The sequence below is a fragment of the Gymnoscopelus braueri genome, assembly GCF_963280865.1.
Source record: "Gymnoscopelus braueri genome assembly, chromosome: 2".
Classification (NCBI taxonomy): domain Eukaryota; kingdom Metazoa; phylum Chordata; class Actinopteri; order Myctophiformes; family Myctophidae; genus Gymnoscopelus; species Gymnoscopelus braueri.
In genome coordinates, this window is record NC_137604.1 from 10066254 (window position 1) to 10081567 (window position 15314).

At 41.7% G+C, this 15314-nt stretch overlaps 1 protein-coding gene across 1 annotated transcript in view; it reads right to left on the reverse strand.

Annotated features, from left to right (window-relative positions):
* The window catches only part of LOC308093993 (C-type lectin domain family 17, member A-like), a gene marked incomplete at its 3' end in the record, with an annotated part of 32237 nt that extends 19670 nt beyond the window's left edge, over window positions 1–12567 (reverse strand). The window contains exons 1-3 of the mRNA XM_080440409.1: window positions 12380–12567; window positions 2864–2953; window positions 2238–2342 (exon numbers count right to left, since the gene is read on the reverse strand). Of these exons, the coding sequence (XP_080296535.1) occupies window positions 2238–2342; window positions 2864–2953; window positions 12380–12518 (334 nt within the window). The 5' untranslated portion in view covers window positions 12519–12567. The remainder of the gene's footprint in view (window positions 1–2237; window positions 2343–2863; window positions 2954–12379) is intronic.
* Window positions 12568–15314: the final 2747 nt, after the last annotated feature.

The window sequence follows — 15314 nt, forward strand, 5'->3', positions numbered from 1 at the left end:
AGACTGTTGATCCTATGAAATACAATGTGGGTCGTGCAAAAAAAACAGTTATGTACAGTATGTTAGGGCAGATCCGTTCAGGGTGGAACATCTAGAACTGAACAATATGTAGAACAGCACTATAGCCTCTAAACACCTGACGCTCTCATCCACAGTGACATAATATGTCACATATCCCATATTGACAGACAGTGCAACTAGGTACAGCCTAGCTGACCCCATTTGTTTCCAATAGCATTGCTAACAAGCTCCCAGTGGATATTTCTGAGTAACCATAAAGTCCTGTTTTAAATACTGTTTTCAACTATTTGACAAGAAACATTACAACTTTTGTAATACACATGGTGTGGTGTAACCCAACCCTCGCCTCGTTTGATTGGCAAAGTTCTTATTTAATCTCACTTTCTAAAAATGTGCTTCCTGTCAATTCCTGCTCTGTTGCAGGAGTGCAGGAGAGACTAGAGTCTGAATGTTAAATCTATTTAAGACAAATGACTGTACAGACAAAAGGGAACACATAGAGCAATGCCATTGAGTGACAGTAGAAACCTTTAATTGAAAATAAATGTAAGTATCAACATATTCAACCACTATTCATAATAAAACATAGTATAAGTTTATAGTAGGCTATTTTAACACCTAGCAGACAAAGCATTGATTGGAAGTAGGGGGAAAGGAAAACAATTAGCTACAGAGACAATTCAATCTCTGTACAAAGCCCACAAAAGCTCACCAATGAAATGAACACATATCATTTGTGTAATCTGCACCAAATAAGTGTGTGTGTGTGTGTGTGTGTGTGTGTGTGTGTGTGTGTGTGTGTGTGTGTGTGTGTGTGTGTGTGTGTGTGTGTGTGTGTGTGTGTGTGTGTGTGTGTGTGTGTGTGTGTGTGTGCGTGTGTCTCGTGGTGGTTGCAGCTGCACAGCATAACGAGGTGGGAGGGAACATGACATCACTGCATCAGATGAAAACTGAAACTGAAACCTGACTGTTGGCAGCCACCATGTATTTTATAATGTAATTATAAATAGTTATTATTATAGAACATGTACTATTTATAAAATGTTATTCTTGATAAGGGCCATGGGTGTTGGGCAGGCCTTAATTAAAACAAGGGCACTTTGGGCATCAGGGGCTAAAGGGCAGGTACTGTACCCTCCTGCACGTGTCTCTAAATAAACATAACATTTCAATTGGTACTTCAAAGTACAATTTGTCCAAATATTTGACATCATGTAGTTGTACCAACATTTCACTAGATAACTCTTTCACAGATCAGATAGCGGTGGGCAGAACATGATCTGTCGTTCCATCTTCCAGCATGAAGCACAACACAGTCTTGATCTCCAGAGTTATTAGGCTCATCAGGGCCCCAGTACCTGGAGTAGGAACATTTCATTCATTATAATACCTCTACATTATATTTAACCAAAACCTCAAATTATTTTCTAGATATTAGAATGGACAGAATAGTGAAATAGACAACATGCATAATTGTGTTGGTGACAGTGTGGTTGGTTGGTATTTTATTATAAGATGTTATACCATGTGGATTTAACACCATTTAGAAAAAGGTAGGGAAGATGAAATCCCTGTATGTGAAACGGGTTTATAATGATAGTTTAAATGAAGAAGAGAAGAATGAAGGTAAAGTCTTACGTTGGTGTGGTCAGTGGCGTTCCATCTACCCATTTCCACACTCCTTCCTCCTCTCTGTCAGTCAAACCCAGCCACATGTTATGGTCTCTGTTAACAACTGTGTTAACAAAGTCCTGGACAGAAAGGATGCTGGTTACTGAAGTACACACTGTACAATATGTTACAACACACACACACACACACACACACACACACACACACACACACACACACACACACACACACACACACACACACACACACACACACACACACACACACACACACACACACACACACACACACACACACACACACACACACACACACACACACACACACACCTGCTTGTCTTTGCTGTTTATGACCATCAGGTCTGATTGTTTGTCTCTACAGTATTTTCTGCTCTTCTCCCAGGTTGCGACCCAAGTAGGCATGTAATAATAACACACACCACCACCAAATGTAAATCCATGTGGTTCTAATAACAAAATAATAAAGTCAGCCACTGTTTTGTCATTTGATCAGATTAATGATAAATGATGAACAACATGATATAACAATGAACCAAAAAACAACAACTTTGATGTCTCACTGACCACAAAGAATCCTCTTGTTATACTGTTCAGTTACATTGTTGTATCTGTACTGTAGCTGGTCTAGGTCTTTGACCAGGTTGTTGTTCTCTTTCATCAGTTCAGAATCTGTAAGAAGGAGAATCAAACAAACTGATGAGTTTTATTTACAACTTTGTTCTGAACAGACCTCCTTAACCCATTAAAACCGGGATAAAGCATCTGTGTCATTTTAGTTGTTTGCGTTGGCAATGGCTATCAAAAAATAGCAGATCTACAAGCTCGCAGTGCGTTACTTCGTGCCGCGCTGCAAGCTTGTATACACCTGCTATTTTTGTTGAAGCCAACACAAGCCGAGACACATCAGACACATCCATTTCCCATGTTATCTTGCAGGGCTGTAGGCAGCTTTGACATGACAGCTGGTTTTCTAGTGTGTGTAGTTAGAATTATATAGGCTCACTGAAAGAAAACTACAAGCCAAATGCCAGCCAAGTGGGGTCAAACTACTAAATCTACTGCTACTATTAATACATTTTATGGGGTATCATACAGTATTTGCTATATTGAAAATAAAATGAATGAATGTTGAATCACCACAGAAATATAAAACATTAAAATAAAATACACTGTTCTGAAACTTGACTTACAGAAAGAGAGTCTGAGGCCAATGTTGAGCAGAGCTTGAACACCACAAAGCAATCCAAGACCCAATCCAACCAGCCTGTACCGTCTTCTGACTGGAGACACACACACACACACACACACACACACACACACACACACACACACACACACACACACACACACACACACACACACACACACACACACACACACACACACACACTTCTTATCAGGACCAGACTCTCTTCACTCAACAACATCACCCCTCGTACAGTCACTCCATCAAACCTCACTCACATTCACTGCTTACCTATAGCTCCTCCTATTAAGTCTGTTCCTTTTAAAATTGCTTTAATTAACGCTAGGTCAGTCTGTAACAAGCCCTTCATCATAAGAGACTTTTTTAACTCTCATCACCTTGATTTCTTATTTTTAACAGAGACTTGGCTGAAAGAAAATGACAACGTAACTGTGAATAAGTTTTGTCCCGCTGCCTGTAGAGTTATAAATGCTCCTAGGCTATCTGGACGTGGGGGTGGTCTAGCGGCTGTTTTTTCTAAACAATTTGCTTGCCGCTCTATGGACATTGATAATTTTACTACCTTTGAAGCTCTCCTGCTTAAGATTGGATCTGCTAATCCTCTCTTTATTTTATTATGCTATCGCCCACCAGGTTCTAAAAGCGAGTTTTTAACTGAATTCTCAGAATTTTTATCATCGGTTGTCATGAAATTTGATAACTTGATTGTGACAGGAGATTTCAACTATCACATTGACAATCCCTCCGACAACTTAACTGATGAGTTTATCAGCCTTACTCAATCGCTAAATCTAATTCAGCATGTGTCTGGGCCAACGCATGACCATGGCCATACACTGGACTTAGTTTTCACAATGGGCGTGAACCTCAATAATCTGTGTTTGGGTGAGTTCTTTCTCTCCGACCACAAATATATCCTTTTTAACATAAATGTTACTGTTGAGACCCAATCCATCATACGCTCCATCCGCTCCCGCACTCTCAACAGTTCCTCTGCTGAAAAATTTTGCTCTGCTTTTTCAGCCCTTAGCAACAATGTAACAGCTCCAACCGCCACAAATGACCTCGTCTGCCATTTTAACAATTTATGTCTGTCTGCCCTTGATGTAGTTGCCCCCCTCAAAATAAAAAACAAATGCGCCGTTAAATCATCCCCATGGATGAACGATGACATCCGCAGCCTAAAAAGGGAATGCAGAAAGGTAGAGCGGCAGTGGAAAAAGTCTAAGGAGACAGTCCATTTCAATCATATGAAGGAACTGCTGTCTGCTTTTAATCTTAAAATTGAGGATGCAAGATCGGCATATTTCTCAAATCTGATCAATCTTAATAAAAATAGGCCAAAAGCACTTTTTACCGTCATTAACACTCTGGTTAACCCAGCCATCCCCCCAGTTCCGGTCTTCTCTGACGATGATTGTGAACAATTCTTATCTTTCTTTCTGAACAAAGTTGACAATATTAGATCCAAGATAATACCACCTAGTACCACCATAGTTGACCACCCTCCTCTAGTCCCCTCAATGTCCCAGTTTAACATGATCTCCTTGGATGATCTTTCACCGATCGTGTCACATATGCACCCCTCATCTAGTCCTGTTGACATCATGCCTACTGCACTCTTAAAAGATGCTTTTGACTGTCTAGGCCCCTACTTTTTATCCATCATCAATAGCTCCTTATCCTCTGGTTGTGTGCCTGATCACTTTAAGCATGCCATTATCCAACCACTCCTAAAAAAACCAAGCCTCGATCCACTAGTTCACTCCAATTATAGACCCATATCCAAACTCCCGTTCATTTCTAAAGTATTAGAAAAGGTTGTCTGCAATCAACTTTTACATTTTCTAAATAACAATAACATTTTTGACAAGTTTCAGTCCGGTTTCCGCCAGAAGCACAGCACTGAAACTGCACTCCTCAGAGTCTCTAGCGACATCCTCATGAGGGCTGATGTTGGTGAGTGTTCAGTGCTGTTGCTGCTCGACTTAAGCGCAGCTTTTGATACAATCGATCACTCCATCCTTCTACATAGGCTTCAACAGTGGGTGGGATTAAATGGGTCGGCCTTGGAATGGTTCTCCTCCTATTTGTCAGGGAGAAGTGTGGCTGTCGCTGTTGACAGTTATGCGTCCTCCTCAGCTCCCTTGACATGTGGTGTCCCCCAGGGCTCCATACTTGGTCCAGTCCTGTTCTCCCTATATATGCTACCCCTTGGTACTCTCATTAACAGCTATGAAGGTATGTCATATCACTGCTACGCTGATGATACACAGCTGTATCTCTCATTCAAGCAAAACAACCTCAGTAAACTCACAGTCATGCATGACTGTTTAACCGGCATTAATAATTGGATGGCACAAAATTTCCTACAACTTAACCCAGATAAAACTGAAATACTCATCATAGGCCCCGAGTGTAGCTCAGATGCAATTCGGCTGTCCCTTGGTCCATTGGCTACTAATGTAAAACAAACAGCAAAAAACCTGGGTGTCTTTTTCGACAACCAGATGAACTTCGAGTTCCATGTTAAAAAGGTAACTCAGTCATGTTTCTACCATCTGCGCAACATTAATAAAATAAAATCAATTATCACATCTCAAGACCTGGAAAAAATCATGCATGCATTTGTCTCTTCCCGTCTTGATTACTGCAACGGACTCTACACCACTCTGAGCCGTGCGTCACTATCACGACTTCAACTAGTACAGAACACGGCGGCCAGAATTCTCACCAACACTAATCGCAGAGCACACATAACACCAGTGTTAGCCGCACTTCACTGGCTACCAATTAGGTCCAGGATAGATTTTAAAATCTTGTTAACCACCTATAAAGCTCTACATGGGCTAGCACCACTTTATATTGCTGACCTACTGCCCCCTAAGGACAAGGTGAGGTCCCTCAGGTCCTCTGACAAAGGCCTTTTGAAGATACCCGCGTCCAATCTAAAAACAAAGGGTGACAGGGCCTTTGCAGTAGTTGCTCCCACACTGTGGAACGCCCTTCCCCTGGCATTAAAAAATGCTGAGTCGGTTGATTGTTTTAAGAGAATGCTTAAAACACTTTTGTTTCGTAAGCACTTTGTCATTTGAAGACCTGACTCACATAGGTCAATGCTTTTGTTTTTATCCTTGCTGTTTTGTACTTTTCACAATTTTTTTTTTGTACTATAATACCCTGTTGTTATCTTGTTAATTGTATGTATTTTATGTTCCATTGTACAGCACTTTGTAACACTGTTTCGAAAGGTGCTTTATAAATAAAATTTACTTACTTACTTACACACACACACACACACACACACACACACACACACACACACACACACACAGGAGGGAGGGAGTTCAGTTAATATCTTGTTTGAAAAGTTAGAAGGTTGTTTAGGATGTATTTTTTTGTGGTAGATAAAACTATAGCAATCCCCAATTATGTTGTGTTTATAATAAAGTCAAGCTCTCCAAAATCATGCTGCAAGACATGGCTTATTTTTTATTTGATACTTTTAAAATCTTGGAAACAAAATGCCAAAGGTAAGATAGCAACAAGTAATGATATTAATATTGTGTATGATTTAACAACTGCAGATGAGGTGAATGCAATATGCTAATATAATGAAAACAATCAAATAAAAATTGAGTGCACATAAAGCATGGTTTAACCCCAACCCAATTATTATAATAATAAAATAAGCCTCAGGTCTAAATGGATTTAGAAAAAGTGATATCTATAGCACTTTATTCTGCTGGGGGAAAAAATTAAAAAAGAGGAAGAAGGGAGCGGGTGTGAGAGGGCCGTTGTGTCTTGTGTGATCACCAGAAACATAAGGAAAGTACAGAATATTTATACAGTTTTAAACTAGTAGCTGTAGATGTGAGATTATTCAAGGCTGAGCAACATACATGACATTATTTAACGCCTAAAATGTATCGATATGTTATAGTCAAACTGTCAACCGAACAGACCACAACAAACGTATTAATGGTGAATTAATAATGAATAGGTCTGCCTAATACATATCTCTCTCTCTCTCTCTCTCTCTCTCTCTCTCTCTCTCTCTCTCTCTCTCTCTATATATATATATATATATATATATATATATATATATATATATATATATATAGCAAATACGATGTAATTACTGTATATTAGGTAATAATATGTTTATTATATATAGTTTTTTGTTAGACAGAACAGAAGAGGAGGAGGGATGATCGTGGGAGTTTGGTGTGGGAGCACAGAGATACCATCATCTTGGACCAGTGGTTCTCAACCTGTGGGTCGGGACACTCATGATTCATGAGTCATGAGTCATGATTGGACAGCTGATAAAAAGTGGTGCACGTCATATCCCCATTTCTCAAAAAGTTAAACTATTGTAATTTATCAACTTTTAAAAGCGCTCTGCTTGGCCTAAGTGCTAGCCTGGTTCCAGACGAATCTGCCTTTGCAAAATTGCATGCACTTTAGCCCTCGGCAGATTAGGTCTGGCCCCCCTCCATAGAGAATTTATTTCTCTCCCGCTGAGGTTGTGCGGGACCAATCAGGGCCCAGTATCCAAATGTGGGCGGGCTTATCACCTTATTTGGAGCAATGACGTACAAGGAAGCACTGCTCTGATTCGTTCGTACAAGGAAGCACTGCTCTGATTGGTTTAGGTCTAACCAATAGAGTCCGTTTGGATCTTTTTGTAACCGCCCCTTGGAAAAAATTCTATCGTTGATAGGGACCAGACTAATATCCACGCAGTGTGTCGTGTGATATTGTCTGGCCACGCGAGGCTACCTAAGTGCCTTAGTAAAAGCTGCCACTTTTGGATAACTTGACAAATAAACTGTGTGGTGTGATTGTGTAGGTTTCTGTCTTTCTTTTGACCAGCTTGCAAAGCACGCTGGTCTAAGAAGAGACTGAGTCTAGTCAACACTTTCTCAGCACTTTCTCGACACTTTTTCATCATTGGCTGTCCTTTAAGCCAATGGGGATACTTTCCCATACTCTGAACGGGCGGTCTCGTCCTCCCAAGCTATGGTACTAGACAAGCCTCTCGCCTCTATGGCAGTGTTGCCAGACTCTGCGAGAGAAATAAGCAACAGGTCTAAGCCAATGGGGAGCCACTAGCAGTGTTGCCAGATTCTGCGAGACAAATCAGAGAAAACAGAAAGCAAGCTGGTATACATGACTGAGTCATGTCTTTTTTTTAACTTGGCATGACAAAATAGTTTTATTTTAAGTGCCATTTGTGAGATTTTTTTTACATGGCTTGGATAATCCTTTTGGTGTTTTTTTGTCTTTCACTTATGATATAATTGCTAATAACCATTTCAAAGTTTTGTCACTTTACTTAAAGGTCACAAAGTCATGATAAGGGGTATTATAAAATTATGCAATTGCTAATGACGATTATAATATGTTGTCACTTTACTTAAAGGTCTCAAAGTCATGTTATTGCGTACTGTTGATGTTTATAAGGCATTACTGCATTTCATAAACGTATAATTTATAATGTGTTATGATACATTATAGCGCTTCTCTATGTGCCTTTATAACTGACTAAGTTATGGTAGTTATAATGTGCTGTTCACTGCATTATGACCAGCAAAGAAATGAATAAAAAATCGGAGAGATCACATGACTATAGAGATACTATGTATAGATTTGCGTGATGTTTGGACAAAATCTGTAGGAGTAATATCAAGAAATGTGTTTTGCAAAAATCAACCTCCTGGTGACGCTAAAAAAGGCTGAGGTTTTTCCTTGGCCTCTAGGGAGTGTCCGTACAAAGTCTGTACACTTTTACGCAGATCGGTGTAAAAATGCGAATCGGCCTGTTATAGCGCCACTATGAGGCTGATTTGAACAAGTGGCATTTCTTCCCCGGCCAGGTGGAAGCCAAAATAGCAAATCGGGATGGAACATGAAAAATCTGACTGACCCGTTTAGTTTATAGTCAGGGGATATTAAAAAAATCTTGGAATAAATTCCTTACCAAAAAAAATCTTCACCAATGTGTTTGTAAAGGTGTCTAGTAACACATCTCACAAAGACTGAAATGCAGTTTCCCTAGGGGAATGTTTGACAGCTGCTGAAAGTTGGGGTACCCACCATAACCTTATGCGGGGAAAAAAATCAAAAATGTATTCTGTTTAAGTAGCATGTGAGAGGTCAAACTAGGGTGTTTTCATGATTCTGAATCCATTGCAAGCATTTGTTTTGCACCAAAACCGCTCCTTGGGCTAAAAACGGCCATAGCCATCCTGGATTCAGTGAAGGGAGTGGATCTGACAGGGAGGGTAATGCTGTTCCACTGTGTAGGAGATGTGATAGTGAAGGCATGGTGGTCACCCCTGAGTGTTCAATGTGTGGGACAACTAGGACCTGAGGGACCTGTATCATAACTTCTATGAGAGTTGTTTCCTCGATATGATGATCAGTGAACATTATTAACATAAGTCTAAAACCAACCTGTATTCAGGTATACTTTTTGTGTAGAAAGCCCATTGAGGTTGGGCCGTTTTTAGCCCAAGGAGTGGTTTTGGTGCAAAACAAATGCTTGCAATGGATTCATTGATTCATGAAAACACCCTAGTTTGACCCCTCACATGCTACATAAAACAGAATTAAATTTAGATTGTTTTCCCTGCATAAGGTTATGGTGGGTACCCCAACTTTCAGCAGCTGTCAAACATTCTCCTAGGGAAACTGCATTTCAGTCTTTGTGAGATGTGTTACTAGACACCTTTACAAACACATTGGTGAAGATTTTTTTTGGTAAGGAATTTATTCCAAGATTGGATTTTTTTCTGCTAATATCCCCTGACTATTAATGACTATAAGAGATACTGTGTACCGATTTGCGTAATGTTTGGACAAAATCTGTAGGACTTATATAAACAAATTGTTTTGCAAAAATCGGCCTCCTGGTGGCTCTATACCAGGCCATGTGAAACATTTGGGGCAGAAGTTCTGCTCTGGCATCCAGGGAGTGTGTGTGCACAGTTTCACGTCGATCGGGTCATGGGTGCCGGAGATTAGCTTTCCACAGAGACAGACAGATACACGGACACACAGACAGACGGACGGACAGGGTGCAAAACAGTCTCGTGACGCGCCTGGCAGAGACAATCAAACAGAGTGTTGGATTCAGTGAAGGGAGTGTATCTGACAGGGAGGGTAATGTTGTTCCACTGTGTAGGAGATATGACGGTGAAGGCATGGTGGTCACCCCTGAGAGTTCAGTGTGTGGGGCAACTAGGAACCCCAACCTAGCTGACCTGAGGGACCTGTATCATAACTTCTATGAGAGTTGTTTCCTCGATATGATGATCAGTGAACATTATACAAGTCTAAAACCAACCTGTATTCAGGCCTGTTTGTGTCAAACATCATATGTAACCAGATATTTTTTAATGAAATCATAAAATCCTTCTAGAAAGGGACACTTTGCAGAGCGCATATCTCTGCCAGGCTGGGTGGCCTACACTCATTGTCACATCTCGAACATGTGTACCTAATTTGGTTTCTGCAAGAAACAGTGACATTTGTTAGCATTGTGGTGTGGTGTCCACTATGGATGAAAGTTAAAGTACTTTTGTCTCTGCGTTATTCAGAGACTCCTCAATATGTGAATATGTGTGAAAAGATGATATCAAACTAAACAAAATGTAACCTAGGAGAATCATTTTGGAGGTGCACAGCACACTTAGTTCCGTCAGTGGGTTTCGGCCGCATGATGACGTTAAGTTATTTCCGCTCCCTCTCCCTCTCCGTCTCCGTCTCTGTCTCTCTGCCTCTCTCTCTCTCTCTCTCTCTCTCTCTCTCTCTCTCTCTCTCTCTCTCTCTCTCTCTCTCTCTCTCTCTCTCTCTCTCTCTCTGTTTCTGAGAAGAAAAAGGACAGCGGAACAGAGGACCATAAAAAAATTTTCTGAGTCATCTTCAACAGGATGTGGTCTATCTTATGCTGCAGCATCAGCTAGAGTATCATTATGCCGTTGTAACTCACCAATGATTATACTTTTATATCAATATAGTTCTTAAGATAAAACAACATTCATAGTCATAGTTATTTATTATTAAAGATGGAGTCTCTTTAGACTGTAAAGAAACATACTGTACCACACTGTACCAACTTTGCTTGTTATGTTTATTCATTTATTTAGGAGAATTTGAAGATTTGGAGAATAATATGTACAAGCCATACATCTGCAGTCATTAACACTTATCTGTTACAGTCAGACTGTTGTCTATTATTTTAATGTATTTGTGGTTGGTTGGCCTACACCTACACCTACACCCATGGTCAAAACTATTTTAGGATGTGCCAGTGAAAATAGAGTGACGTAGGTTTGTCAAGCTACTCAGCTATTGTTGAAAAAAAGAGGCTTAAACTGCTTGAAAGCCACATTATTCAGAAAGCAGTGAAGCTACCCACAGGCTATTCTAAAGCAGTGGTTTTCAAAGTGGGGTCCAAGGACGCCCAGGGGTCCTTGAGGGGGTTACAGGGGGTCCCCAGCAAAATTAGTTAATTGAGATGCCACGTCTTTCCACTGGGTCCTGGCTGTCGGCCATTGCTGCTCCCAGTTCTTTATTGAGTCGTGACATCATTGATCTTGTCGTTTGCTATAGTGAATCTGAGGGCACTGCACTTGTTGTGCCCTCAGATAGTGAATCTGAGGGCAGCAAGTGCAGCTTGACCACAGCTGGGGCCCATTACATGAAGGAGCGAAAACGGTTTCGAACCAATTACCTCGACTCACAGGCTTGCGCACGGAGGTAGTTTGTGACGTAGACGCAAAAAAGTACATTAGCATATACTGCACATACGAAAGAGTACCATGGAAACTACTGCGTATGTGAATCGGCCCACCATCACCATGACATCAACAAACCAGAGCGGAAGAAGCAGGAAAAAGTGAGTATGCACTGGGTGAGCAACTTCATTGAAATGAATGGATGGGCAGAGAGTAGATTTGAGTGAGCGTAGGGGTTGGTGGGGTGCAGTGGTTGGTGGGGTGCCAGGGCGTGTCCACACTGGTGTGGGCCTGCACACCTCACCTCTATAGGGACCACTGCTGCTCCGAGATCCCCTACTGGTTTAGCCTGGCCTCGCGAGATGCCAGTTACCGTGTGTTGCCTCGTGGAGGCACAATAGGAGTCTTGGTGAAGGACGAGGCTATGTACTGACCTCGGCTTCCTTTACCCAGACTGGGTTGTCAGTGGCAGGGACTAAGGGAGGAGGGTCACATGCATCCCTACATGCAACGTGAGCAAAGCCCACACACACAGTAGATAATACAGTAGATATATTACAATACACGCACGCACGCACGCACGCACGCACGCACGCACGCACGCACGCACGCACGCACGCACGCACACACACACACACACACACACACACACACACACACACACACACACACACACTAACAATAAGAATAAGAATAAAGAGGGAGTGAGATCAGTTAAAATATTTCAACCTCTCGTTTAAAACATCTCTTACCAGGTCTTATCTTCCGTGGATGTTTCTGCTGAGCTGTAGTCTTGGTCTCAACATTTGCATAGTTTATGTCATCATCTTCTTCTTCATCATCATCTTCCTCTTGGATCTCAATGTTTTCAGAATGTAAAGCGACAGCCATTTCTACCTTTATGACTTTAATTCATCTTGCAGGTATTTGTTAAGGTTCACCTCTTCACAACAGAATGAACAATAGAGAAGGGTGCTCTTTATTTTATGAAATTATGAGTTGTCAAACCATCCACCCCCCTCCTTCCTCCTGTTGTTTCCTCTTAGCAGAGGCAGTGCATTCACACCTCCTCCCCCTCCTCAACCCCATCCTCCACCCACACCATCCTATACCCTCCACCCTCTTCACCACTTTCAGTCTCACATAGTGTGAGAAACTTCTGTGTAACACGCATGCATCTTTTGTTATTGTCTACGCCAGGCCGAAAGGCATGGCGAGAGAGTATGTTTTACCCCCTGTCCGTCCGTCCGTCCGTGTGTCCTGTCCGTGTGCGACCAGCTAATCTCCGGCACCGTTGGCCCGGACGCTGCGAAACTGTGCACACACACTCCCTGGATGCCAATTCAGAACCTCTGCCCCAAAGCTTTCACATGGGTCTGTTATAGTGTCCGGGTTAAATGTAACAGTGTTACAATTGCCCCCAAATAGGCGCTCGGGTGGCACAGTGGTAAAGTGACCCACTGAACGCATATCCTACAGGCTGGGTTGGCACCTCCTGTCAGCAGGGAGTGTTGTGTTGGGCGGGAGGAGTAGTACGAAGGCTCTACGCGTCATCCCCGGTGGGGGCTCCTCACCAGTGGTGGAAAAAGTACTCAAATTCTTTACTCAAGTAAAAGTACCAATACTGCAAAATAAAAATACTCTGTTACAAGTAAAAGTCCAGAATTCAAAATCTACTTGAGTAAAAGTACAAAAGTATTGGCATCAAAATGTACTTAAAGTACCAAAAGTAAAAGTACTAAATATTTGAAAATAGCAGATCTACAAGCTCACAACGCGTCGCGATGCGACGCGTTGTGAGCTTGTAGATCTGCTATTTTCAAATAGCTTAGGTATAAAATAGGGCTAAAGTGGTTAATGTATGTTTTATAATATCATAGTTTATATCTGAAAAGTAACTAGTAACTAAAGTTTTCAAATAATTGTAGTGGAGTAAAAGCACAATATTTGCCTCTGAGATGTAGTGGAGTAGAAGTAAAAGTATTGGAAATTGGAAATATTCAAGTAAAGTACAAATACCTCAACATTGTACTTAAGTACAGTACTTAAGTAAATGTACTTAGTTACTTTCCACCACTGCTCCTCACTGGCAGGTGAGTCAGTAGGATACAACAGCAGTGACAACACACAAATGTGTGAGGAATCAATTGGCATAAACGACTAAATTGGGGATAAAAAGGAGTAAAAACACAAAACAAAAAGAAAAATACAATTGCCCACCCATGACACAGCCACCCTGCTAGCTAGGAGAGGACGCCACTCCCACAGGACTCCTTCCCATGGAGCTCGCCAAGGAAGGTAAATTTAAGGAAAGGACTTTTTCTCTATCCAGCGAATTCCAGCCACCAGATTCGTCACACTGGGTGGCAAACTGCAGCCGGGAGTTTCGATGGAATGCATTGCAGTCAATGAGAGCCAGGTGGACCGGTTTATAACTAATTACCACGATACCTGCCACTGTTTAGATGCCTCAATAAAATTACGAAGTAAGTAATACTGAGCACATCGAAAAAAACAGTGATCACAAAACAACCTGTGATTATGTCTTCTTTTATATAGAGGCTATGCGCGTGACATCATCGTACCCGGAAGTTATGCCAGGAACGCCTACTGAGTGGCAAAAAAACGACTTTCTGGCCTTGACAGCCCATACATCCAAAAATAAAGTCCTATCTGATTGTATTAAACAACGTTAAACTCACCAACATGGCAGCTGTACGGAAAGCATGAATTATCCTCTTTCTATCTGCCAAGTTTGTGTTTCTTAAAAATCCACTGTAGACATGTTATGAGCTACTTTCTGTCAATAAATTCCATTCAGGTGATTATTTTTCTAAGTGTCAGAGTTTGGAAGCGCTCGTTTTCAATAACGCAACGTCCTGCTGCCTCCTGCATTGTGTGATATTTAGAAACAGGTGGTACGCAGGACCGTTGAGTGATATCCAACGAGCACTTCCAAACTCCAATGCTGCTCAATGTTTTGCCACTCAGTCTAGATGAGGGGGGCGTGTCCCGGTGGAAAAGTGACGCACGTGCATACTCTCTATTCCTGAACCGATTATATGATCAAATCGTTCAGAAATAGTGTTTGTTCACAAGCTAGTCCAGCCGGCTCTCATTGACTCCAATGTATTTCACCGAACTTCCGGTGCGAGTTTGCCACCCGTGAGCGCCATGGCGCATCCGCGGCGTCCAGCGCGTCCCCTTGCTTAATTTACCTTCCTTGGAGCTCGCTGAGGGAGTGCGTTGTTTGACTCTCCGGGGTCAAGCTGGTAGGGGATAGAATTCTACGTGTTGGTGTTGGTGCCGAATTTAGGGGGTTATTAGGGGGTTAATTTAGGGGGTTATGTATCAACACCATTGTGTTGTTACACGATGGTCTTGAAAACTAGACTAATTCACAGACATAAAAAAAGTTAAGGCAGTGTGAGGAAAATACTGCAGATGAAAAATGAAGTACTTTCATACCTCAAAAATGAACCTTGGCAGAAAAAAAAGGAATGCTGTCCCTTGGCAGGCAGAGAGGGATCAAACAGACCATGTGCATAATGAGTTCCATGGTTCTGTTTCTGATTTGAGACGTTACAGTTGCCCCTGACCTCTCCCATTGCTCCAATAAACAGTATGTATCTTCTGGCTCGACTTTAAAAGTTCAACGGTGTCATTTCAGCACGGAGGAGGCAGCTG